This window comes from Natator depressus, chromosome 13, assembly GCF_965152275.1.
Source record: "Natator depressus isolate rNatDep1 chromosome 13, rNatDep2.hap1, whole genome shotgun sequence".
NCBI lineage: Eukaryota > Metazoa > Chordata > Testudines > Cheloniidae > Natator > Natator depressus.
This window is the reverse complement of record NC_134246.1, coordinates 33,103,937-33,130,948: the sequence shown is the minus strand read 5'-3', so window position 1 is coordinate 33,130,948 and position 27,012 is coordinate 33,103,937. Positions and strand designations below refer to the sequence as shown.

The window sequence follows — 27,012 nt, the reverse complement described above, 5'->3', positions numbered from 1 at the left end:
CAATGTAGGGCTGGAGGGGACCTCAAGAAGTCATCAAGTCCAGCCTCCTGAGCTGAGGCAGGACCAAGCATGTAATCTGGGATTCCCAAAGGCATCTAAGTCCAGCTCTTTAGGATTAGAAAGTTGGTCTAGCAGATAGAGAAGTAGAATTGGATTCCTGAGACCTGGGTTTAGTTCCTGGCTCTGTCACTGATTCTCTGTGTGACCTTGGAACTTGATCTACTGTATGGAAGATTCTCTCCATCTATAAAATAGGGATAATAATTCCATACCGCACAGGAATGTTGTGAAGAATAAATCCATAACAGATTGTGTAGCCCTCTGATACTATGGGGATAAGGGCCATATAAATATCTTGGTAGGTAGATAATTCCTGGTGAATTTCAATATGGGCTTAGGGGCATAACTCCCTTAGGGTCCTTTCAAATCCCAGCCATAGGCTGAGATTTTTCAAAGCCACTAAGAGATTGGGGACTGTCAGAAAGGAAAGGGAATTGGTCATCCAAATGTCCTAAATATCTTTAAAAATCCAGCACATAACACAACAATTCCAAGTGTTGTAGCCACCAGGTGCAGTCACAGGATGAAAAGCCATGGGATACAACAGATCTGGGATCAACTACCAATCATGCCATGGAATTCCTGTTGGACTATAGGTGAGTTTCTCTGTCCCTTGGTTCCCCATCTGTGAATCAGTAATAACAATACCTCTTTTGCCAACTGTTTGGCTGACTTGTCTATTTAGGCTGAAATTTTCAAAGATGTTTGATGCCCAAATTCCACTGAAATTCAATGAGAGATGTACACATAATTCCCTTAGAATGTAAGCTCCTTGGGGCGGGCTCTGTCTCCCATTATATGTCTGTATGTTGCCTAGCACAACAGGACCCTGATCTCAGTTGGGGATAATAGTTATTTTGTGTCAGCTCCATCTCTGCTATAGAGCAAAAGGGGGAAAATATTCCTGACTCCTATTTCCTTATACCCTGAAGCATGTGGGTTAATATCTCCGAAATACATTTGTTCTGCTTCAGGTGCTATTCCTACTCATTTACACCTTTAAACATATTTCTTATCATATTGATACGCCACTAGCCTATGTAACATTCACAATTAAGGATGTATTGAGAAGAAGTGGATTTCACGTAGTCCCCTTTAATCATGTTTTCTGTTGTTGTATTCCACTGAGTGCCTTTTTGCTGTTCGATAAATTGGCTTTTTGTGGTTCAGTCATTATGTTGTATGCGGTCAAAAATTTCTGCTGAAACTTCTGTTCAACAAAAAATAAGATCTTCAACTAAATAACTTCTTTCTATATAAAACTGAGTTAAAAAAACCTGAAAACCCCAAAACCATACAGCTTTTTTTTTTTTATTTTCAGCCAACACAGTGAAATATTCTGGCCAAAGAGTGAAATCTTAAATTGAGATATTTTGATTTTGAAATCCTGCAGCAGCACCTCCTAGGAGTCTCCTCTGTAAGCTGGCCTCCCCAGCTGGACTTCATCTCCCATCATACACTACAGCCATGGGACTCCCATGATGCATTGACTCCCATTGCCAACACCTGATCCTGCTCAGCAGAGTGGCTGGGATTCTCAAAGAAACCTAAGGGAGTTAGGCACCTGAATCCCTTGGAAATACAATGGGAGCTGGGCACTTCTATATGAAATCACAGCCTCTGTGTCCTCACATCCCAGTGACTACAGAGTGGGAACTGACAGCCTTTAAGGGCAGTGCCAAGGACCTGGCAGGATTGAGCCCTATACAATTGTGGAGTTTTCAGTCACTCAGGCTGGGATTCTCCAAGGACCTAAAGAAGTTGGACACCGGCTTTCAATGAAATTCATTTATCAACTGGTTCCATAGCTCAGGGGTTAAAGCACTGGCATTGTAAGCCAGGCATCATGAGTTGAAATCCCAGTGGGGGCCTGCTCTGTTACTTTGTACAGTCAGAGCAAGTTTTGACAGGTGTGGAGAAAGTAAATAAGGAAGTGTTATTTACTCCTTCTCATAAACACAAGAACTAGGGGTCACCAAATAAAATTAATAGGCAGCAGGTTGAAAACAAGTATTTCTACACACAACACACTGTCAACCTGTGGAACTCCTTGCTGGATGATGTTGTGAAGGCCAAGACTATAATGGGGTTCAAAAAAGAACTAGATAAATTCATGGAGGATAGATCCATTAATGGCTGATGGGCAGGGATGGTCTCCCTAGCCTCTAAAAAGAAAAGGAGTACTTGTGGCACCTTAGAGACAAACAAATTTATTTGAGCATAAACTTTCATGAGCTACAGCTCACTTCATTGGATGCATTCAGTGGAAAATACAGTGGCGAGATATATATACATAGAGAACATGAAACAATGGCTGTTACCATACACACTGTAACGAGAGTGATCAGGTAAGGTGAGCTATTACCAGCAGGAGAGCGGGGCGTGGGGGGAGGGGGGGACCTTTTGTAGTGATAATCAAGGTGGGCCATTTCCAGCAGTTGACAAGAATGTCTGAGGAACAGTGGGGGGTGGGAGGGGAAATAAACAAGGGGAAATAGTTTTACTTTGTGTAATGACCCATCCACTCCCAGTCTCTATTCAAGCCTAAGTTAATTGTATCCAGTTTGCAAATTAATTCCAATTCAGCAATCTCTCATTGGAGTCTGTTTCTGAAGATTTTTTGTTGAAGAATTGCAACTTTTAGTTGTAGTTGTAAGAATGCTTGACAGAGATGCACTGCTATGGGTACCCGCATGGCCCCACAGTATGCCAACATTTTTATGGCTGACTTAGAACAACGCTTCCTCAGCTCTCGTCCCCTAATGCCCCTATTCTACTTGCGCTACATTGATGACATCTTCATCATCTGGACCCATGGAAAAGAAGCCCTTGAGGAATTCCACCATGATTTCAACAATTTCCATCCCAACATCAACCTCAGCCTGGAGCAGTCCACACAAGAGATCCACTTCCTGGACACTACAGTGCTAATAAGCAATGGTCACATAAACACCACCCTGTATCTGAAACCTACTGACCGCTATCCCTACCAACATGCCTCCAGCTTTCACCCAGACCACACCACACGATCCATTATCTACAGTCAAGCTCTACGATACAACCGCATTTGCTGCAACCCCTCAGACAGAGACAAACACCTACAAGATCTCTATCAAGCATTCTTACAACTACAATACCCACCTGCTGAAGTGAAGAAACAGACTGACAGAGCCAGAAGAGTACCCAGAAGTCACCTACTAGAGGACAGGCCCAACAAAGAAAATAACAGAACGCCACTAGCCGTCACCTTCAGCCCCCAACTAAAACCTCTCCAACGCATCATCAAGGAGCTACAACCTATCCTGAAGGACGACCCATCACTCTCACAGATCTTGGGAGACAGGCCAGTCCTTGCTTACAGACAGCCCCCCAACCTGAAGCAAATACTCACCAGCAACCACACACCACACAACACAACCACTAGCCCAGGAACCTATCCTTGCAACAAAGCCCATTGCCAACTGTGTCCACATATCTATTCAGGGGACACCATCATAGGGCCTAATGATATCAGCCACACTATCAGAGGCTCGTTCACCTGCACATCTACCAACGTGATATATGCCATCATGTGCCAGCAATGCCCCTCTGCCATGTACATTGGCCAAACTGGACAGTCCTACGTAAAAGAATAAATGGACACAAATCAGACGTCAAGAATTATAACATTCAAAAACCAGTCGGAGAACACTTCAATCTCTTTGGTCACTCCATTACAGACCTAAAAGTTGCAGTTCTTCAACAAAAAAAACTTCAGAAACAGACTCCAACGAGAGACTACTGAATTGGAATTAATTTTCAAACTGGATACAATTAACTTAGGCTTGAATAGAGACTGGGAGTGGATGGGTCATTACACAAAGTAAAACTATTTCCCCATGTTTATTCCCACCCCACCCACCACTGTTCCTCAGACATTCTTGTCAACTGCTGGAAATGGCCCACCTTGATTATCACTACAAAAGGTTCCCCCCCCCAGCCCCCGCTCTCCTGCTGGTAATAGCTCACCTTAAGTGATCACTCTCATTACAGTGTGTATGGTAACAGCCATTGTTTCATGTTCTCTATGTATTTAAATCTCGCCACTGAATTTTCCACTGCATGCATCCGATGAAGTGAGCTGTAGCTCACGAAAGCTTATGCTCAAATACATTTGTTAGTCTCTAAGGTGCCACAAATACTCCTTTTCTTTTTGTGAATACAGACTAACATGGGTGCTACTCTGTTCCGTAGCCTCTGATTTGCCAGAAGCTGGGAATGGGTGACAGGGGGTGGATCACTTTGATTACCTGTTCTGTTCATTCCCTCTGGGGAACCTGGCACTGGCCACTGTCGGAAGACAGGATACTGGGCTATCTGACCCAGTATGGATGTTCTTATTTTCACAGGAACTTACTGAAATATTTTATTTCAATTGTACAGATTTGACTATAGAATAGAATATTATAAAAACAAGAACGTCAAAGTAAACCTTTTCAACCTTATTGCAATGAAATGTTTTGATAGTTTTAAAAGGAAATACTTTTTGGAATATTTCATTTAATGAAAAATTCCAAAATTTTGGCCCATTTCAGGACAAACCAAATTTAAAATCTCAGAATTTCCTGTGGGACTGAAGTTTGAATTCCGACCTGCTCTGATTACAAGTTATATCTTCTGTGACTAGGAATATTTCTGAGTCGACTAGGGTTCCACTGCTTAACTATCTCTCAATCTGCCCGGTATGTGGACACCACACATATATGAAAGCTGCGATATCCAAAGAAGCTAAGACCTGTGGAAACCTAAATCCAGGCTTAGGCTTCTTTGAAAATCCCTGCCTAAGTATTTTTCTGCTCTCCTGTGGCTGAATTGTAATGGTATTTTCAGCCCAGAAAACAACTAAGGCCCCAGTCCGGCAGACATTAAGGTAAAGATGTGCATACATTTAAATGCTGGAAGGAGCAGGGCCTAACTGAGTGACTATACAGGTTAAATGCAGCCTTACCACCTCTATTCTATCTGTTCACGTATAGGAAGGGGGGCTAGCAATACTGGTTTAAGTCCCCTTCATGTCGGTAGAACTGTAAGCATTGTAGTGGTTGTACTGGACTCCTCGCTTAACGTTGTAGTTATGTTCCTGAAAAATTCGAGTTCAAGCGAAACGATGTTAAGCAAATCCAATTTCCCTATAAGAATTAATGTAAATATGGGGGGTTAGGTTCCAGGGAAATTTTTTTCACCAGACAAAAAACTATATATTATACATATGTACACACAGTATACGTTTTAAACAAACAATTTAATACTGTACACAGTGATGATGATTGTGAAGCTTGGTTGAGGTGGTGAAGCTAGAGGGTGGAAGAGGGTGGGATATTTCCCAGGGAATGCCTTGCTGCTAAATGACGAACTAGCATTTGGCTGTGCCCTCAAGGGTTAACATGTTGTTCATGTAGCCTCACACTCTACAAGGCAGCACGAATGGAGGGAGGGGAGACAGCGTGGCAGACAGAGACAGAGACACACACCCTGTGTGTGGGAGAGAGAGAGAGATGTGCATTGCCCCTTTAAGTACATTGTCTTTTTAAGTGGATCAGGAAGTTGAGACAGCAGCTGCTGCCCCAAGCTCTCTCTGTCTCTCTCCCTCTGTGTCCCCACCCTGCTCTATATGGAGAAGGGGTAAGCAGGGTGCAGGAGCAGGGGGGAGGGAGACACCCTGACATTAGCCTCCTTCTTTCCCCCTCCCCTGTACAGCAAGCAGGAGGCTCCGGGGAGCAGCTCCAAGGCAGAGGACAGGAGCAGCACATGGCAGTGGGGGAGGGACAGCTGAACTGCCCACAATTGATAGGCTGCTGGGCAGCTGCCACACAAGGAACTAAGGGGAGCTGATGTGGGGGCTGCCGGTCCACCCTAGTTCCAAGCCCCCACCAGCTCGCTGCAACGGGCTGCTCTTCCTGCAAGCTGTGGACCAAAGCAGGAGGCTGCCAAAGAAGTTATAAGGGAGCACTGCACAACTTTAAAAGAGCACGTTCCCTAATTGATCAGCAACATAACAACACAACAACGTTAACTGGGACGACTTTAAGTGCGGAGGTACTGTGTAGCTAGCTATCTTGGTAAAAACAACCCCTGGCACTAACATAGTTACAGCAGTACAAGACGTGGGTGCAGATGAGGCCTAAGGGTTTTTCTGTTCCCAGATACTATGTGATGATCCCCCTCTTGACCAGCACACTGGGGATTGAAGTAGGAATCTCCAGAGCTAAATACACAAGTCACTACAGTTTGAGCTAAAGTTCCATAGCAGCTGACATTAACAACTCATATCTTCTGTGCATCAGCCCCGAGGGGTCGTCCAACACACACTCACCAGTGGGTTACAATTGCATCAGCTGAACTTCAGTCAATTTTATTAAACCAGTGCAACTTTTAAGTGTGAATATGCACACATTGGTTCACACTTGATTCTTTGGATTTAGTTGTGCCTGTACATTTTTGGGCTCAGGCTAAAGGTTTATCTGCCACAATGACACTGAATTTGATTTTTATATAATTTTGACAAATATCATCAATGTTTATTTTTAAGCATTTTTTTTCTATTTTTGTTGATTTAAATGTTCACAGTTGTGCAAAATTATAGGTAAGCATGAAATTATGGGGGTTAGAGAATTATTTAATATCAGTAGATGCTGAGATTCAAAACGTTAACACTTTGTAGCCATTAAAACACAAATTGTCAGCATCACATGTCAAAATATCCTTAAGTAAATATCCTTAAGTCAAATTCTTATAAGTTCTCAAGCAGCATTTTTCTTACTTGGGCTGTCTGTAAGTTTTGATTTTTATTGCTGGACCTTTGGTCTGACCCAGTATGGCCATTCTCATGTTCTTATGTTATGCTAATGGAAATATGCTTTCATCGGTATGAGTGTGTATGCTGAAGTCGATGTTTACTGATATTTACCGATGAAAATCTAATCCTTCCAAGCCCAGATGTAAGAGTCTCCACATACAAAGCTGCATTAGATCAGCTAAACCAGTATAAAATTGCACTTTTAGTTATATCACTACCAGTTTCCCTGTGGGTAGGGCCGAAGTCCCGTTGACTTTCAAAGTGATTTAAGCCCAGATTTTGAAATATATTTATGCATTGCTACATTCAGTGTGGCAAGGCCCAGGTCCTCCAAGGTATTTAGACACCTAAATCCCACTGAAATAAATGTGAGTTAGGCACCTAAATGCCTTTAAAAATCTGGACCTAAGAGACTTAGGCACTTATGAGTCTAAGACTTATTGAAAGTCAATTGAACTAGCCCTCTAAAGGGCCAGATGTTAAAAGGTATTTAGGGTCCTAAAGAACCAGCTAAGTGCCTGGTGGGATTTCCAAAAGTTCCTATGGCCCAGATCCCGAAAATTATTAGGCACCTAATTCCCATCAATTTCAATGGGAATAAAGCGCCTAAATGCCTTTGAGGGTCTTGGCCCTGGGCACCTGAAGTCAGTGGGACTTAGGAGCCTAAATGCTTATAAAATATTTCCTTTAGGCTCCTAAATCCTGTAGATGCTTTTGAAAGTTTTACTAGTTAACCTCAAGTTCCCCAAGCCCTGATCAAGTGCAGTGCAATGGGGCTCCTGGTGGTGACTGGTGCTCCCAGGCAGTATCCCAATACAAATAAATCCTAATTCATTGGGCTCAGCCCACCCCAGGTGCAGGGATTTTCCCATTGAATATTCATGGCCCGCAAACCTCAGCTTCTAGTTCTCTGGCTGAGTCCCCCCATCCCCTGGGATTTCCCAGCGCTTGTGTAAATTTAAAATGCTGCTAATGACTGAAACGAATGATCGAGCTCAACTCAGAACACAGGGGATTCATCGGGTGGAGGTGGGGGTTGTGGTTGCACACTGGATTCAGTTACGGGCTCTGGCCAGAGATGTGAGAGCCACAGCAAGGGGACAACCAGATCCAAAATGACAAGCAATGGGAGTATCAGCCATTGGAGTTCCAGCCACAGCAAAGGTGCAAACAGCTTTGCCTCTAGGGTACCCAGCTGGGAAGCAGCTTGGTCGGCTAGTCTAATGAGATCCCACCGGATATATGCAGCCTTGCTAGTCCTGCACCGCTGCTTCCTTTCTTCATTGACACAGAGGCAATTACTAGCAGGGGTCTAACAACCTGGCTGTGCTCCCATGGCGTTAGAAGCAAGAAAAGCCTCCACATCAATAAACACTCACCCACAAACATTAGCTTCAGATTTTTTTTCCCCTATAACAAAAGACAGCGGAGAAATGAATCTCTATGTGCATGTCTGTGTAATAGACTGTGTGAAAGCACAGAGAGTAGGCAAAATACAAACACAGGGCTTTTTATTTTTACATAGTAAACTGGTTTCTTAGAATAACAGTCTCTCTCCAGCTTCTTATTCACATTCGTTTGGTTAGCTCGGAGGATAATAGGAAATAATCATATCTTAACATTCACCTTCTTACCTTGACATTAATTATTATTATCCTCTTGAGTAAGAATAGAAATATGAAAACAGGCTAATTCCCTGTTATCATTCATACTAATAAACTGGGTAATAAACAAAACAACGAATATACAGTATTATATGTGACAACAATTAAATATCAATACATTATTTTAATAATAATAATAACAATAATAATAAATGTCCTAATAAAGGCCTATACAATACTTCACTCCTCTTTTGACAGCTGAGGAAGGATTTGAGTGGTGTATTGGAATTGTGCTGGCCCTCTGCAAAGGGGTGAACTTTTCAAAGGGGCTTAAGGGATTTAGGCACACTACTTCTGTTGATATTCATTAGGAAGTGAATGGATGTCTTCACTGAAAATCCCAGCCTGGGTGAATTTCATCAAAAGTGTGATCTAATACATGTATTAGACAAAGTGAATCAATAGAGGAAAAGACATTTTCACCCTAAATGCTTTATGTATACTAATCTTAGGTGTGCATCTGGCAACTATAACAGTTGTGGGGTTGTGTTTTTTTTGTCCCAGGTCAGCATCTAGTCAATGCCGATTCACTGCTTGTGTTTTTCCTCCCCCCTCTCTTGGAAACTAATTTTTGTTTCAAACTGGAAAATCTGGGGGTTTTTACACATTTCAAAAATATCAGAATATTTCATTCTGACCATCTTAAAATGTGGGAAGTTTGTCAAACCTGACCCTGTTTGGCAAACCATTTGGGTCTTGATAAATCAGCATTTTCTGGTTAAAAAAATATATTCAGAAATTCCCCATCAGCTCTAACACAGATAGTTTGCAATCAAAACAGACAAGTCAGACAGAAGGTGGTAGAGGAAATGGGTCGAGTGATTTACTCAAGCTCAAATTGTCAAAGCTGCTTAACACACGGTGTTTTCTGTCTGTATAATTATCTTGGGCATGGAATGCTTGTATTTTGTTTGTTTGTTAGTTATGACCAAAATACTTACAATAGTAAGATACAATAGTATGGATGATGCTACATTGGTATAAAGATGATTATTATTAGTATTACTCATTCCTCTTCCTGTAGATGAATAAGCTACACTGGTGTAAAACACCATTACACCAGTATAACTTTCTACCTTATACCAACATAACTTAGAAACATTTTGGCCATTGTTGACTTTTTTAAAAGCACCCTTATTAGCATAAATTTCTGAAAGAAAAGGCATTTCAGACTATGGAAAACTGGCATTTTTCATTTCAAAAATGTCAAAACAAAACGTTTCAACAACTTTTGAACATTCTTTTCAAAAAATTTTCTTCTTGAAACATTTGTCAAGTCCAACGCTTTCCCATGAAAAGTTCAGTTTTGACCAATTGGTCCTTTCCTGTCCGGGACGGTCGGGGGGAATCATGTTTCTATTTTCTATGCAGTGCTGCAGTAAAAGTATTGATAGCAATGATGACTCAGAATGGTTGCCAGTGATCTAATTCCTAATTACAGCTGTAATACAAATAGCAAGAATAATAATAAATTACAGTGTAATTTCTCAGTACTACTTTAATAAAAAAATACAATCATAGTTAATATGGTTCCCTAGAGTGTATTTTCAAGTGTCCCAAGCAGGATTGTCCCTTACAGTACTAGAGAGATATAGGGTAATATCTTTTATTGGACCAATTTCTGTTGGTGAAAGAGATAAGTTTTTGAACTTACAGAGCTTTTCTTCAGCTCTGGGGCAGATACTCAGAGAGTGACAGCTAAATATAAGCTGGAACAGATTCTTAAGCATAAGAAGTTAATACATGTTGCAAGAGACCATTCAAGGTGAAGTGAGAAGTTAACACCTTGACAGTCCCAGGACAAAGGTGGGTTAATGGGTTACAGATTGTTGCAATGAGCCATATCCAGTGACTTTATCGACTCTGTGATTTTTACACTATGTTGTCTATTTTCCCACTTCCTGTGACAATATCAGAGACAGGACTTTCACTTTCTGAGAATTCTCTCCACTTCATTCACTATTTCCCAAGGAAGTGGTTTATCCTCACTGTTTCCCTCAAGGTGGATTTCACTTCCTGGTTCCTTAGAACGTAGATCAGGGGTTCAGGACTGGGATGAAGATGCTGTACATGAAGATGATTATCACCTCCCTCTCACAGTGGCTTTGCAGGGATGGTGACATGAAACCAAAGGGAAGGAACAGATAGAGAAAGGCCAACCCCATGAGGACAGAGGCACAGGTAGAGAAGGCTGACCCAGAGTGACAAAATGAGGGACAAAAAATGTTTTCAAAAATCTGTGGATCTACAAAGACTGAAATGCCTTAAACATAATTGTGGGGATTCTGGATTCATGTAATGCATGTCCTTCCAGGTACAGGTCATTCTGTTCAGGAATTTCTTCAGGGCAGATTTCACCTCCTCATTTCTCAGGGTATAGATCAGGGGGTTCAGGACTGGAGTGGCAATGCTGTACATGAGGGTGGGTATCATGTCTTTCAGAGGAGACCCCAGGGGTGGCAGCAACGTAGTTGCCAAGAACTGGTATATAGAAAAGAGACACGGTGAGGTGGGAGGCACAGGTCGAGAAAGCCTTTCTCCTGCCTTAGAGACTGGACCTTCAGGAGGAGGAAGGACATGATGTAGATGTCGGAGGGGAGCGTGAGGATGAAGGAACTCAGACCAAGAACTGCAGCATCTATGTTGATGAGGATCAGTATCAATATCAATATCAATCAATATCAATATCAATATCAGGATCAATCAATATCTTCATAAATGATCTGGAGGATGGTGTGGATTGCACTCTCAGCAAATTTGCAGATGATACTAAACTGGGAGGAGTGGTAGATACGCTGGAGGGGAGGGATAGGATACAGAAGGACCTAGACAAATTGGAGGATTGGGCCAAAAGAAATCTGATGAGGTTCAATAAGGATAAGTGCAGGGTCCTGCACTTAGGATGGAAGAATCCAATGCACCGCTACAGACTAGGGACCGAATGGCTAGGCAGCAGTTCTGCGGAAAAGGACCTAGGGGTGACAGTGGACGAGAAGCTGGATATGAGTCAACAGTGTGCCCTTGTTGCCAAGAAGGCCAATGGCATTTTGGGATGTATAAGTAGGGTCATAGCGAGCAGATCGAGGGACGTGATCGTTCCCCTCTATTCGACACTGGTGAGGCCTCATCTGGAGTACTGTGTCCAGTTTTGGGCCCCACACTACAAGAAGGATGTGGATAAATTGGAGAGAGTCCAGCGAAGGGCAACAAAAATGATTAGGGGTCTAGAGCACATGACTTATGAAGAGAGGCTGAGGGAGCTGGGATTGTTTAGTCTGCAGAAGAGAAGAATGAGGGGGGATTTGATAGCTGCTTTCAACTACCTGAAAGGGGGTTCCAAAGAGGATGGCTCTAGACTGTTCTCAATGGTAGCAGATGACAGAACGAGGAGTAATGGTCTCAAGTTGCAATGGCGGAGGTTTAGATTGGATATTATGAAAAACTTTTTCACTAAGAGGGTGGTGAAACACTGGAATGCGTTACCTAGGGAGGTGGTAGAATCTCCTTCCTTAGAGGTTTTTAAGGTCAGGCTTGACAAAGCCCTGGCTGGGATGATTTAACTGGGAATTGGTCCTGCTTCAAGCAGGGGGTTGGACTAGATGACCTTCTGGGGTCCCTTCCAACCCTGATATTCTATGATTCTATGATTCTATGATCAGGTTGAGGTGGGTGTTGCCACAGGCCAGGTTCAGTAGGGGCTTGATGTCACAGAAGAAGTGGGGGACATGGGTGTGGCCACAGAAGGGCAGCCTGGATGCCAAGACGGTGGTCAGCAGCGCATGCAGGAAACTGGTGGACCAGGTGGCAGCTGCCAGGAACAGGCAGGCCCATGGGCTCATGACCAGCCTGTAGCACAGCGGGTTGCAGATGGCCACATAGCAGTCATAGGCCATGATGGGCAGAAGTATGGCCTCACTGCTGCCCAGGAGGTGGAAGAAGTGGAGCTGGGCCAGGCAGCCGGCAAAGGATATGGCCTATACAATTTCAACCCTAGTCACATGGTTACATCCCCTTCCTGGGTCTCAGGTTATGAAGGGGCTGCCATAGCAACCATGCAGGCAGCTGGAGCAGCCCCCACAAAAGTCACACATCCTTATTCCCACCACCTAGACACAAGTGCAATACACAGGGAAACTGAGGCACACACAGCATTCATGCAAAACAGTAAGACTCACATAGGCTTACATACACTATAACAAGGGAAAATCCCCACTTGGTCACAACATATAAAAAGGGTCCAGGCAGGATTGTACTGGTGAAGGCTAGCCCGTGCCGCTCCTTGCTCCTTCCCAGGCTACTGCAGCTACACTACTATTTCAAAGTGTTACCTCAAGCAGAGATAGTGTGAGGATGTCTATGTGAGCTCGGAATTGCACCGCCAGCTCCAAGGGTAGATGTAGCCTTCATCATCATGTAATTAAAGACTGTCTCATAATGTGCACACACAACGGTGCAGAATTCTGGTTCCCCAGGCAGCTTCATGCAATGCACAGACAACCTGTGGAACTCATTGCCAGGGGATGTTGTGAAGGCCAAAAGTGAAATTAGGTTAAAAATGAATTAGATAAGTTCATGGAGGATAGGTCCATGAATGGCTGTTAGCCAAGAGGGTCAGGGACTCAACCCCATGCTCTGGGTGTCCCGAAACCTCTGGCTGCCAGAAGCTGGGAGTCAATGACAGGGAATGGATCATTCAAGGATTGACCTGTCCAGTTCATTCCCTCTGAAGCACCTGACACCAGACCCTTCTGGAAGACAGAACAGTGGGCTAGATGGACCATTGGTCTGACCCAGTGAGGATGTCCTTATGTTCTTACCTGTAAACCGGGCATTTTCTCACTGCTGAGTTAGTGTTTCAATTTGCATCTTAAATAAGATCAATTTACATAAATGTTACTTCTAAATTCTATCGTGTTTAGTTTTAATAACCTCACATCATGCATCATCAGCATGGGCTTAACCCTGAGCACTGCTGCTACTACTTTGACTACAGGACTAATTACATTAGCTGGGCACAGGAGAAGGCTTTTATCCAAGAGATCATGGGTATGGGTGGGTGAGGCCAGGTGTTGGGTCTGTGAGATGGCCAAGGGAAGCCCAGCATAGACTAATAAGAATATGAGAACGGCCATACTCTGTCAGACCAAACGTCCATCTAGCCCAGTATTCTGTTTTCTGACAGTGACCAACACCCGATGCTTCAGAGGCAATGGGCAGAACAGGGCAATTTGAGTGATCCATCCCCTGCCATTCAGTCCTAGCATCTGGCAGTCAGAGACTTAGGGGGACACAGAACATGGGGCTGTGTCCCTACCCAGCCTGGCTAATAGGTAGGGCCCTACCAAATTCATGTCCATTCTGGTCAATTTCCCAGCCAGAGAGTTTTCAGATTGGTCAGTTTCACAATTCATCTGAAATTTCAGGGTGTTCTAACCGTGAGGGTGGTCATAAATATAAGGGGAAGGGTAACAACCTTCCTGCATACAGTACTATAAAATCCCTCCTGGCCAGAGGCACAATATCCTTTTACCTGTAAAGGGTTAATAAGCTCAGGTAACCTGGCTGGAACCTGACCAAAAGGACCAATAAGGGGACAAGATACTTTGAAATCTAGGGGTAGTGGGGGGAGGCTTTTTTCTGTCTGTTGTATGCTTGCTGGAGAGAGATCAAGAAAGCAAGCAATCTAACTCCATTAGAATTAGTAAGTACTAGCAAGGAAATGTGTTAGTTTACTTTTGTTTTGGCTTATGATTTTCTCTGTGCTGAGAGAAAGGTGTATTCCTGGTTTTCTTTTTGTAACTTTAAAGTTTTTTGCCCAGAGGGAAATCCTCTGTGTTTTAAATCCGATTGCCCTGTGAGGTTAGCTTCCCTTCTAATTTTACAGAGGTGCTTCTTTTACCTTTTTTCTTTCTAATAAAGTTCTGGTTTTTTTAAGAGTCTGACTGATTTCTCTATGTTCCTAAGACCCAGGGGTTTGGGTCTTTGATCATTTTGTAACCAATTGGTTACGATATTATTCTCAAGCCTCCCCATGAAAGGGGCTGTAAGGGCTTGGGGGGATATTTTTGGGGAATAGGAACTCCAAGTGGTCCTTTCCCTAATTCTTTGTTAAATCACTTGGTAGTGGCAGCATACCCTCCAAGGGCAAAGAGTTTGTGCCTTGGGGAAGTTTTACCCTAACCTGGTAGAAATAAGCTTAGGGGATCTTTTATGCGGGTTCCCACATCTGTACCCTAGAGTTCAGAGTGGGGAGGGAACCCTGACAAGGGTCCTGACCCAAAATGGGGTCATGGGGTGCGTTTGTGGCAAAGTTGTTGTGGGAAGGGGGTCCCAAGATTGCCACATTCACTTCTGTGCTGCCTTCAGGGCTGGGCTAGAGGAGGTTCCCAGAGGGGGAGGTGGGTAGGTGTCAGGGGTTCCTAGCTGCTAGTCCTGGCCACTGGCAGACTAAGGCGGGGGCCCCGGCCAGTTTGTGGGCCCTCATGAAAAATGGGTGCCCCTGCCACGGAAGAAGCTCCAGCGTCTGTAGCCCCCTACCCAGTCACCCCCGAGTCCCAGCAGGAGCTGTGGGGGAAGAAACCCTGAGTCTGAGCACACTGAGCCCGGCTGCAGTCATAGGGGCTGAAGCCCCACGCCCCGGCTGGAGACCATGGGGGCCAGAAACTTTGAGCCTGGGGAGCCCTAAGCCCCAGCTGGAGACACGGGGCTAAAGCCCCAAGCCCAGGCTGCCCCATCTGCAGCTGCTGGGAGCAGAAGCCCCAGACCCAGCTGGAGCCACTGGGTGGAGGAAGCTCCGTGCCCCGAGCCATGGCAGGAGCCCTGGGGAAGGGGGAAGCAGAAGCCAGGAGCCCAGCTCCTGGGCTGCTCCAATGCAGAAGTGAGGGTGTACCACCCTCATTTCTGCACTGCTTCTCGAGGTGGGTCTGATCCCCCCCCCCCCCCAAGAGTGGCCATGCAGGGGAAGGACAACTCCTGTCCCTCCCCAGCCTGGCCAGACTAGCAGCTAGGAGCCTAGGCTCCCAGCAACACTTAGAGATCAGATTTCACAGGGAACAGAAAGATTTCACAGTCCGTGACACATTTTTCATGGCTGTGAAATTGGTAGGGCTCTACTAATAGCCATGGATGGATTATCCTCTCTGAAATTATCTAATTCTTTTTTTGAATCCAGTTATGCTTTTGGCCTTCACAACATCCCCTTTCAATGATGTTCACGGATTCACAGTGTATTGTGTGAAGAAATATTTATTTTAAACCTGCTTCCTATTAATTTCACTGGGTGCACCCTGGTTTTTGTGTTATGTGAAGGGGTAAACAACACTTCCCTATTTATTCTTTCCACACCTTTCATGATTTTGTAGACCTCTATCATATCCTCCCTTAGTTGTCTTTCCTAAAATGGACAGTCCCAGTCTTTATAATCTCTCCTCATCTGGAAGCTGTTCCATAACCCTAATCATTTTTCTTGCCCTTCTCCAATTCCAATATCTTTTTGGAGAAAGGGCAACCAGAATTGTATGCATTATTCAAGATGTAGGCAAACCATGGATTTATATAGTGTCATTATGAGAATTTCTGTCTTATTAGCTAACATTCTGTTAGCTTTTTTGAATGCCGCTGCACATTGAGTGTATTCTTTCAGAGAACTATCCACAATGACTCCAAGATCTGTTTCTTGAAGGGTAACAACTAATTTAGAATCCATTGTTTTGTATGTATAGCTGGGATTACATTTTCCAATGTGCATTACTTTGCATCTATCAACACTGAATTTCATCTGCCATTTTGCTGCCAAGTCACCCAGTTTTTGTAACTGTCAAGGTTCCTTCCCCACTCTGAACTTTAGGGTACAGATGTGGGGACCTGCATGAAAGACCCTCTAAGATTATTCTTACCATCTTAGGTTAAAAGCTGTCACCACCAAAGTGTTACACAGAGAACAGGGAAAGAGCCTACTTGGAAATGTCTTTCCCCCCCAAACCCTACCCGCCATTTCCTGGGGAAGGCTTGATAGAAATCCTCACCAATTTGCATAGGTGAACACAGACCCAAACCCTTGGATCTTAAGAACAATGAAAAAGAAATCAGGTGCTTAAAAGAAGAATTTTAATTGAAGAAAAAGTAAAAGAATCACCTCTGTAAAATCAGGATGGTAACTACCTTACAAGGTAATCAGATTCAAAACAGAGAATCTCTCTAGGCAAAACCTTGAGTTACAAAAAGAGACACAGACAGGAATATCCATTTCATTCAGCACAGCCATTTAAGCAAAACAGAATCTAATGCATATCTAACTAGATTGCTTACTAACTCTTTACAGGAGTTCTGACCTGCATTCCTGCTCTGGTCCCAGCAAAAGCATCACACAGACAGAGAGGACCCTCTGTCCCCCCCCCCCCAGCTTTGAAAGTATCTTGTCTCCTCATTGGTCATTTTGGTCAGGTGCCAGCAAGGTTATCTTAGCTTCTTAACCCTTTACAGGTGAAAGAGTTTTTCCTCTGGCCAGGAGGGATTTAAAGATGGTTAGCCTTCCCTTTATATTTATGACAGTAACTATTCCCAGTCACCTTTGGACTTGACATATTCACTGGATCACCCTTGTCCACATATTTGTTGGCCTGCTCAAAGAATTACAATACATCAGGGAGGCATGATTTCCCTTTGCAAAGGTGTGCTGACTCTTTCCCTAAATATCCTTGTAGCAAGATGGCCGATTTAGTCTGGTGGTCCTGCGCTTTTCTTGGCAGGGAGCCAAGATGCCACCCTTTGCCCCTGCTTTTGGGTGCCGAGGGCCCTGCTACTAGCCCAGGAAGGTGGAAGAGGAGGGAAGCAGGGGAGGGGTCTGGGTTTGCTCTTTGCTCAGAGTCCCAGCCCATCTCAACCACTGGAAGATTCTTACCCTCATCCCCCTGAGGTGGGGTTACCCTCAGTCCTTAGATGCTGGGGGGAAGGGAGTCTCCCTATCCTGCTGGGCAGGGTCTCCCTCCCTCCAATTCTCAGGTCTTCCAAATCACTCAACACACCGTCATTGTCATTGTCTTCTTCTTCTTCCTCCTCTATCTGCCTGATGCAGGGGGTTTTATTAGGTTCCTAACAGGGCCTTATTTGACTGCAGGTGCTCCAATTAACCTGCAGCCACTTTCCCCAGTCTACAGGGAACCATGCCTTAATTAGCCTTGAGCTTATATATTTCCCCTCTAGCACTCTTCCACTGCTCCTTGGTTTTCCTGTATCACAATTCTGTTTGTGTGGAATTGAAGTTGGATTCAACAGCCTGTACTTGGCAAAGTCACCTCTGAAGCTTTTTTTAAAATTTAGTGTTACTTTAACTATCCTCCAGTCATCTGGTATGCAGGCTGACTTGTTAAAGTACTAATATTACTTTAAAGTACTAATATTAATTAATTAATTAGTTAATTAATATTAGTACTTTAAAGTACTAATATTACTTTAACTAATGTTAAAGTAACTTGTTAAAGTACTCCAGTCATCTGGTATGCAGGCTGAATGGTTATAAACCACAGTTAGGAGTTCTGCAATTTTATTCTTGAGTTCCTTCAGAACTCTTGTGTGAATACCATCTGATGCAGGGGTCTTATTACTGTTTAGTTTATCAATTTTGTTCCAAAACCTCCTCTAATGACCCCTCAATCTGGGACAGTTCCTCAGATTTGTCACCTACAAAGAATGGCTGAAGAGTAGGAATCTCTCTCACATCCTTTCCAGTGAAGACCGATGCAAAGAATTCATTTAGCTTCCTTGCAACATTCTTATCTTCCTGGGGTGCTCTGTTAGCACCTCTATCATATGGTATGTCTTCTCCCCTGGACCCCCAAATTCTTTGGCAGGCTTCCTGCTTCTGATGTACTTTAAAAAATTATTATTAGTTTTTGTCTCTTTTGCTAGTTGCTCTTCAAATTCCTTTTTGGCCTATTTGTGCTGGAAATGGCCCACCTTGATTTTCATGCATGTTGTAAGGAGAGTTTGTGTGTGTGGTTTTTGGAGGGGGGTGAGGGGGTGAGAGAACCTGGATTCCTGCAGGAAATGGCCCACCTTGATTATCATACACATTGTGAAGAGAGCGCTCACTTTGGATGGGCTATTACCAGCAAGAGAGTGAGTTTGTCTGTGGGGGGGCAGAGGGTGAGAAAACCTGGATTTGTGCTGGAAATGGCCCATCTTGATGATCACTTTAGATAAGCTATTACCAGCAGGAGAGTGGGGTGGGAGGAGGTATTGTTTCATGGTGTCTGTGTATATAATAATGTATTCTGCAATTTCCACAGTATGCATCCGATGAAGTGAGCTGTAGCTCACGAAAGCTCATGCTCAAATAAATTGGTTAGTCTCTAAGGTGCCACAAGTACTCCTTTTCTTTTTAGAGATTCTATGGCACAGTTTGATTCATTTAAGATTTTTACTATCTTTGAGTCTATGCTTTCTTTCACATATAGTGCCTCTCCCCAACCAGTATGACCTACTCTGTCATTCCTATATATTTTTACCCTGGTATTACTGTGTCCCATTGATTATCCTCATTCCACCGAGTTTCTGTGATGCCTGTTATATCAATGTTCTCCTTTAACACCAGCCACTCAAGTTCACCCATCTTAATAATTTGACTTCTAGCATTTGTATACAAACACTTAAAAATGGGTCAATATTTAGCTGTCTGTCTTCCTGTGATGTAATTGAATGGAACTGTTTTTAATTTGACTATTTCTCTTCAGCTCATATTAGTACTTTAACAACTTCTATCCTTCCCTCTTTACTAGGGTATAGAGAATCCCTGTTAATAAATCCTCTCCTAAGAGATGTTTCTGTCCAAACCGTGTGCTCCTAAGCACCTGTCAACATTCCCCCAATCCTTAGTTCAAAAATTTCTCTGACCTTTTAAATTTTAATTTTCCTTTACAAAATTTTTCATTCACAGACTTTAAGGCCAGAAGGGACCATTGTGTTCATCTGGTCAGAGCTCCTGATCATCACAGGCTGAAGACCCTCCCACACCCATTCCTGTAATAGACTCATAACTTATGGCCTGTTACACAGGTCCTCAAATCATGGTTTAAAGGCTTAACATTACAGAGAATCCACCATTTATGCTACTTTAAACAAGCTAGTGACACGTGCTCCATGCTAAACAAGGAAGCAAAAAAAAACCCAGGATCTCTGCCAATTTGACCTGGAGGGAAATTCTTTCCCTCGCCCAAGTGTGGCAACCCAAGTGTGGCAACCTCTCTTTCTTTCTGCTCCGTCACCCCCACTGTTCCCCCAGCTCTAAGGTGTCCCAATACCTCAGGTGTTGCTGCTGCTACTTCCAAAAATCAGTAGTCAGCTCATATGCTGTGTGCACCAGCCAACTGAAAACAGAATGAAAACGAGAAAATTGGGAGAATGAGAGAGGAGTGAAAAAAATAAATTAAAAAAAAAGTATAAGAAAGAAATATAGGAAAAAAAGGAAGTAAGAATAATAATTTCCTGGACTGAGAAACTCTGAGCTTTTGCCTCTGCAGATAAAAAAAGAGTGAATTGTTATAAGCTTTTCAATTCCATATCATACCTGAGTAAACTGGATTCCTCTTGATGCTGAAATATCATAAAAATGACATGGGATAAAGTCCACTGCGGGGGAAATTTCAGAGACAATTGAACACTGAAAACCTTGATGACTGTGCAAGTGAGACACCTTTTTATTACAGTCACAGTCTCTGAAACACCCACATTGTCAGCGGTGAAGGGAAATTTCCTTCCATCTGACACCTCACCTGGGACAGGATCCTTGCTTCGCTTGAGAATTTCAAGCTGCAAACCAAATGAAACCAATGCTTCCTGGAGAGATGGAAGTCAACAATGTTGTGAGGACTAGAGTTGGCTGAAAATCAAAAAGAAGAGCAACTGATTTGCAAATATTTTCACTGACAAATATTTCACTCAATTTCTGTACACAGTATTTGCATAGTGAAGTAGTTCTTGAGAGTTTGGGAAACGCACCATGCTAGTGTGGTATGTGGAGGTTGTAGAAGCAAGAGACATGAGTTGAGAACATCAAAGCTAATGGAGGGATATTGATGTCCAGGTCTCACTCAAATTAATGAGTATTAGTGGGCACTGGGTGTACAGGCCTCTTTGAAAATCAATAGATACCATAACTGATGTATAAGCGCCTAAATAGAACTGAATAAGACAGAATCTGGCTCCAAATCTTAGGGCTTACAGCATATTTCCAAAGGTATTTAGGCACCTCAAGATGCAGATAGGCGCCTACTGGTAGTTACACAAGCACCTACATAAGACTTGTCAGACCAAAGGTTCATCCAGCCCAGTATCCTGTCTTCCGACAGTGGCCAATGCCAGGTGCCCCAGAGGGAATGAACAGAACAGGCAATCATCAAGTGATCCATCCCTTATCGCCCATTCCCAGCTTCTGGGAAACAGAGGCTAGGGACACCATTCCTGCCCATCCTGGCTAATAGCCATCGATGGACCTATCCTCCATGAACGTATCTAGCTCTTTATTGAATCCTGTTATAGCCCTGGCCTTCACAACATCCTCTAGCAAGGAGTTCCTAAGCGTGTTAGGCATCTGATGCATCTTCAGTTCACTTGATGGAGTGCTCTGTCCCCCTCTCGTAGCTACTATGCAGTGTGGAGTGGTTGATGTGTTGCTATGGCCCTGGTTAACAGAGGTGTATCTTTTAGCTCTGGCAGTAGAAGCTTGTGCTTTACTATCCCAAGGTCCTAGTTTGATTCCTGATGCTGATGTTTCCAGCAGAAAATTGAGATTTGCTTTTCTGATGAGAAATCAACATGTTTTGAGAAAAAAACAAATCCTTTAATAGAAAACATAGAAAGGTAGGAATGGAAGGGACCTCAAGAGGTCACTTAGGCCAGGCCCACTGCTGAGGTAGGACTGAGGAAACCTAGACCATCACTGACAGGTGTTTATCTAAACTGTTCTTTAAAACATGCAGTTATGGGCATTCCACAATCTCCCTTGGTAACCTGTTCCAGAGCTAAGCTAGCCATAGACTTAGAAACTTTTTCCTAATATCCAACTGAAATTGCCCTGGCTGCAAATTAAGCCAATTCCTTCTCATCCTGCCTTTGGTGAATGTGGTGAGTAATTGATCACCTTCATCTTTATAACAATCTTTTACTACAAACTGAAGCTCTGAACAAAGGACTGAATGACCCACCCAAGCTGTGGATGTGTTCCAGAGGGACTTTCAAGCCAGCAAACTCACCAATACTGCTAAGAACTTGATACATGGACTTTGAATCTTTGTATGTATGTGAGTGTTTTATCATTTAACAGCTCGCTTCTTGTTCTTTCTTTTTTCTTTGTAACAAACCTTTAGTTTTAGGCACTAAAGGATTGGCTGGCAGCGTGGTATTCTGGGTAATATCCAAACCTATATTGACCTGGTAACATGGCTGACTCTTTGGGGGTCAGAAGAACATTTTGTATATGTGAGCAGAGTTTTTTAAATAACTTCTCACTGTGCTGGACCTATGTGCTGACTGGGAGCCAGAGAACTGGAATGCAATAGAGGGGGCTATGTGATTTCTTTTTTGCTTCTTGATAACTAGTGTGGGGGATCAGAAGCACAATTTGTGACTCATTGGGGAGTTTAACTTCAGTGTTATCCACCAGTCTTGGGAGTATCTGGTCTTCCTTCTGTAGTCTGCCCTGCCCTTGGCATTTCCAGTGATGGCTGCCCTCGACACACCGGGTCACACTGACTATTTTCTAGCTTGGACATGCCCAGCTCTTTCAACCTTTTCTCATCGGTCATGTTTTCCAAACTTCATAGAATCATAGACTTTAAGGTCAGAAGGGACCATTATGATCATATAGTCTAACCTCCTGCACAACGCAGGTCATGGAATCTCACCCACCAACTCCTGTAACAAACCCCTAACTTATGTCTGAGCTATTGAAGACCTCAAATCGTGGTTTAAAGACTTCAAGGTGCAGAGAATCCTCCAGCAAGTGACCCGTGCCCCACGCTGCAGAGGAAGGCAAAAAACCCCCAGGGCCTCTTCCAAGCTGCCCTGGGGGAAAATTCCTTCCTGACCCCAAATAAGGCGATCAGCTGAACCCTGAGCATGTGGGCAAGACTCACCAACCAGACACCCAGGAAAAAATTCTCTTTAGTAACTCAGATCCCACCCCGTCTAACATCCATCACAGGCCATTGGGCATATCTATGGCTCGTAGTCGAAGATCAATTAATTGCCCAAATTAGGCTATCCCATCATATCATCTCCTCCATAAACTTAACAAGCTTTGTCTTTGTCACATTTGTTGCTTTCCTCTGGAGTCTCTCAGATTGGTCTCATTTTCTGTAAAGTGTGACATGGGATACAATACTCCAGCTGAGACCTCACCAGTGCTGAGTGGAGTGGAACAGCTGCCTCCTGTCTCTCACACATGACACTGCTGTTAATACACCTCAGCATGGTATTTACCTTTTTTGCCACACCATCACACTCTTGACTCATATTCCATTTGTGATCCACTATAAGCCCCCAATCCTTTACTTCAGTACTGCTGCCTAGTGTTCTAGTCCGCATTTTGCATTTGTGCTTTCGATTTTTTTCCTTCCCAAGTATAGCATTTTGCACTTCATTGAATTTTATCTTCTTGATTTCTGACCGTTACTCCCATTTATCAACATCATTTTAATCCTGTCCTCCAAAGTGCCTGCAGCTCCTCCATGCTTGGTGTCATCTGCAAATTTTATTGTCATACGTTCATCCAAGTCATTCATGAAAATATTGAATAGAACCAGACCCAGGACGGACCCCTGTGGGACTCCACTGGATATATCCTCCCAGTCTGACAGGGATAAGTATTCTTTGAAAACAGTCTTTCAACCAATTATGCACACACCTTACGGTAATTTCATTTAGCTCCTATTTCCCTAGTTTGATGATGAGGCAACCATGAAAGACTGTATCAAAAGCTGTAATAAAATCACGGTATTTCACATCTCCTGTTTCCTGCCCCCCTCCATTAGGCCAGTAATTCTCTCAAAGAAGGAAATTTGACACAGAGATGACCTGTTCCTGCTGACCATGTGTGTGCAGGGGGCACAATTTAAAGGTTCGTCCACCCCCGTAACTACTCGAGTTGCTCCCCTCCCACTGATAGTCCTCTCCCTTATCCTCAGTTTCCCCTCCTGTAAAGCAGCACCCCTCCCCAGCCCCAGCTGTTGCTCCTGCTTCTTTGTAGTGCACAGCTCACAGCTCGCTGGCTCTTGCAGCTGCCGCACAGGGAGGGGACCTGGCCGCACCATGTGACCGAGCAGGGCTGGCAAACACTGGCAGAAATCAGGGGGGCATGTGACCCCTTGTGCCCCCCATGTGTTGCCTCTGGTTTGACATGATTTGTTCTTAAAAATCCATGCTGGCTCTCACTTATCACCTAGGTTTGATGACTATTGTAAATTAGAAAAAAAAAAACACAAGAATTTCCTAATTAGCATGTAAGAAATCCAAACATGTTAATTTGTGGAATTACACAAATAGGGCACCCATATAACCTTAAATCTGACCTATCACAGAGTTTTCCAATTTCCCAGAGAGTCAAAACTCAGGGAAATATTATGCACATGCTCTATTTGAATAATTGTATTTATTTTATACAATTAACAGTCATTCCCCTTTGTCTTCCCCACATTATTTCTCTAACTCAAAGTTTCTCCAACAGCAGACTATAAAGTGGAGTTAATGTTCAGACCACATGTCAGTAATCTGGGGATAAATATATTACAAGGATGTTGTAATTTTTTTTCCAAAAGGACATAGGATAGTCGCCATTATAATTAAACAAAATCCAAACATCTTACAATCAGAAATGACAGTTGAGTTCCCACATAACCTTAACTCTGCCCTGCAGTGACATCACTAAGGGGAAATTGGAAAAAAAAGTACTGTTCTTAAAAAAAAATTGTCAACAAAGACTAAAATGTTTTTATTGTAATTTTTTTTTGGTTTTCATTTAATTTGTGTCCTTTTAGGGAAGAGTTTTCTGTTCAGGAATTTCCTTAGTGCTGTTTTCACCTCCTCATTTCTCAGGGTGTAGATCAGGGGGTTCAGAACTGGGGTGACGATGCTGTACATGAGGGTGGGTATCATGTCTCTTTCAGAGGGGAAACCCGGTGAGGAAATCATGTAGTTGCTAAGGCCTGGCATATAGAATAGCGACACCACGGTGAGGTGGGATGCGCAGGTGCAGAAGGCCTTTCTCCTACTTTCCCGCAAGTGGACTTTCAGGAGGAGGAAGGAGATGATGTAGATGTAGGAGAAGAGCGTGAGGATGAAGGAACTCAAACCAAGGACCCCGGCATTGATGTTGAGTAGGGTCAGGTTGAGGTGGGTGCTGCCACAGGCAAGGCTCAGCAGGGGCTTGATATCACAGAAGAAGTGGGGGACGAGGTTGGAGCCGCAGAATTGCAGCCGGGAGGTCATGACTGTGGACATCAGGGCATGCAGGAAGCCGATGGACCAGGTGGCCACTGCCAGGAGCAGGCAAGTCTGTGGGCTCATGACCAGCCTGTAGCGCAGCGGGTTGCAAATGGCCACGTAGCGGTCATAGACCATGACGGCCAGCAGCACAGCCTCGCTGCTGCCCAGGAGGTGGAAAAAGTGGAGCTGGGCCAGGCAGCCAGCAAAGGAGATGGTCTGGTGCTCAGACAGGAAACCAGACAGCATCTTTGGCACAGTGACTGTGGAAAAGCAGATGTCCAGGCTGGAGAGGTTGCCCAGAAAGAAGTACATGGGGGTGTGGAGCCGGGGCTCAACCACTACCATGGTTATGATGGCCCCGTTACCCAGCAGGCTGGTCACGTAGAGCAGCAGGAAGAGAGGGAAGAGGAAATGATTCAGCCCTGGGAGATTCGTCAGGCCTAAGAGGACAAACTCGCGCATCTCCGTCTGGTTCTTCATTGATGAGGATGGGAGGGAGATGTGCTAGAGCAGAAAGAGATGCACAAATCGTTGTAATTTGTATTTCAACAAGCACCCTCCACCCAAGGTCTCAGAGTGCCTGCCAGTCATTCATTAAACCTTCCCAGTCCTCCTATGGGTTAACATCTCCGGTTTATAGTCTGGGAAATGTTGGTAGAGAGGGGCAATGTATCATCTGTATACCTATATCTATAAAATGCTATTCGGTTGTAAATTTAAGCACTTGATAGTAAGGAAATGCCAGATCATCTACAGCTCCCCGTGCAACTGTCATTCTACCCCTCGTGCATCCATCCCATGCACTGAACAAAGCAAGGCTCTTGGGCAAGAAAACAGTATACGTTAATGTGATTAAATCCCATAGCATAACGCATATGAAAAAAGGGGCTGAATTAAGGTTGCAACGACAACTGTAAAGCTGGCATTTTCTAACTGCCAAAAGTAAAATTTGACTGTGAAATGTAAATGATATTCTTGTACATAGGGGTTGGTTTTTTTGCATAATTCTCTTAGGTGCAGCAAAAATAAAGATAATCAGTTCTGGCTTACCCCTGAGCCATGCCGCAAAGATTTCTGCCACTTAATCAACAGGCATGATTATGTTAGCTTGTGTCAGAAGAAGGGTCTTATAGATAGAGCCCTACCAAATCCATGGTCTATTATGGTCAAATTCACGGCCATAGGATTTGAAAATTGGTAAATGTTACATTTTCAGCTGTTTAATCTGAAATTTCACTGTGTTGTAACCATGAGGGTCCCAACCCAAAAGGGGATTGTGTGTGTGTGTGTGGTGGTGCGGGGGGTGTTGCAAACCTGTTGTAGAGGGGTCATGGGATTGCCACCCTCACTTCTGTGCTGCCTTCAGAGCTAGACTGTGAAGGCAGCAACCACAAAGCTTCCTGCAGCTGCAGGAGATTCTCGGAGGTGGAGTGCTGTCCCTCCCATGCCCAGCCAGAGCTGGGAGCCCCCATTGTTGGGGCACTCCCAGCAGCACAGGAAAGATTGGACACAACTGCACAAGTCTCCTCCAGCTACAGGAACGTCTGGGGCTGCTGCCCAGAGAGCGTCCTGCAGCAGGCACCTGGAGGTGGTTCTGGTCTCCCCCGCAAAGGCAGCTGTGAAGGAGAGGGACAAGTCCTGCCCCACCCTGCCCAGCTGGAGATAGGAACAAGGGAACATTGGATTACATGTGGAATGGCTTATTTCATGGTCCATGATGCATTTTTCACATCCGTGAAATAGGGCCCTACTTATAGAAGAGGGCAGGGGCATAGAGAGATGAGGCCAAGTGGTTGGTCTTAGAGACGGCCAGGGGAAGCCCAGCTCATATCGCCTTCTTTCTGCCCTTCCATCCCCCAATGTTCCAGAAGAAATTGGCTATTCCATTACCTCATGTGTTGCTGTTTCCAAAAGTCACTACTCATATCCTCTTTTCAGCATCCAACTGAAAATAGAATGAAACAGAGAAAATGGAGC

At 44.0% G+C, this 27,012-nt stretch overlaps 1 protein-coding gene and 1 pseudogene across 1 annotated transcript; both read right to left on the bottom strand.

The window, feature by feature from the left end:
- Positions 1-10,788: 10,788 nt before the first annotated feature.
- Positions 10,789-13,391, bottom strand: LOC141997709 (olfactory receptor 12D1-like; annotated as a pseudogene).
- Positions 13,392-24,564: 11,173 nt separating this feature from the next.
- LOC141997708 (olfactory receptor 12D1-like) lies at positions 24,565-25,515 on the bottom strand. Its single transcript, XM_074970142.1, has one exon. It carries the CDS (start codon positions 25,513-25,515, stop codon positions 24,565-24,567), a length of 951 nt encoding a protein of 316 aa, XP_074826243.1.
- Positions 25,516-27,012: the final 1,497 nt, after the last annotated feature.

What these genes read in the sequence shown, in the direction of transcription:
- LOC141997708 (XM_074970142.1), bottom strand. Translation starts at nt 25,515, where the DNA reads ATGAAGAACCAGACGGAGATGCGCGAGTTTGTCCTCTTAGGCCTGACG.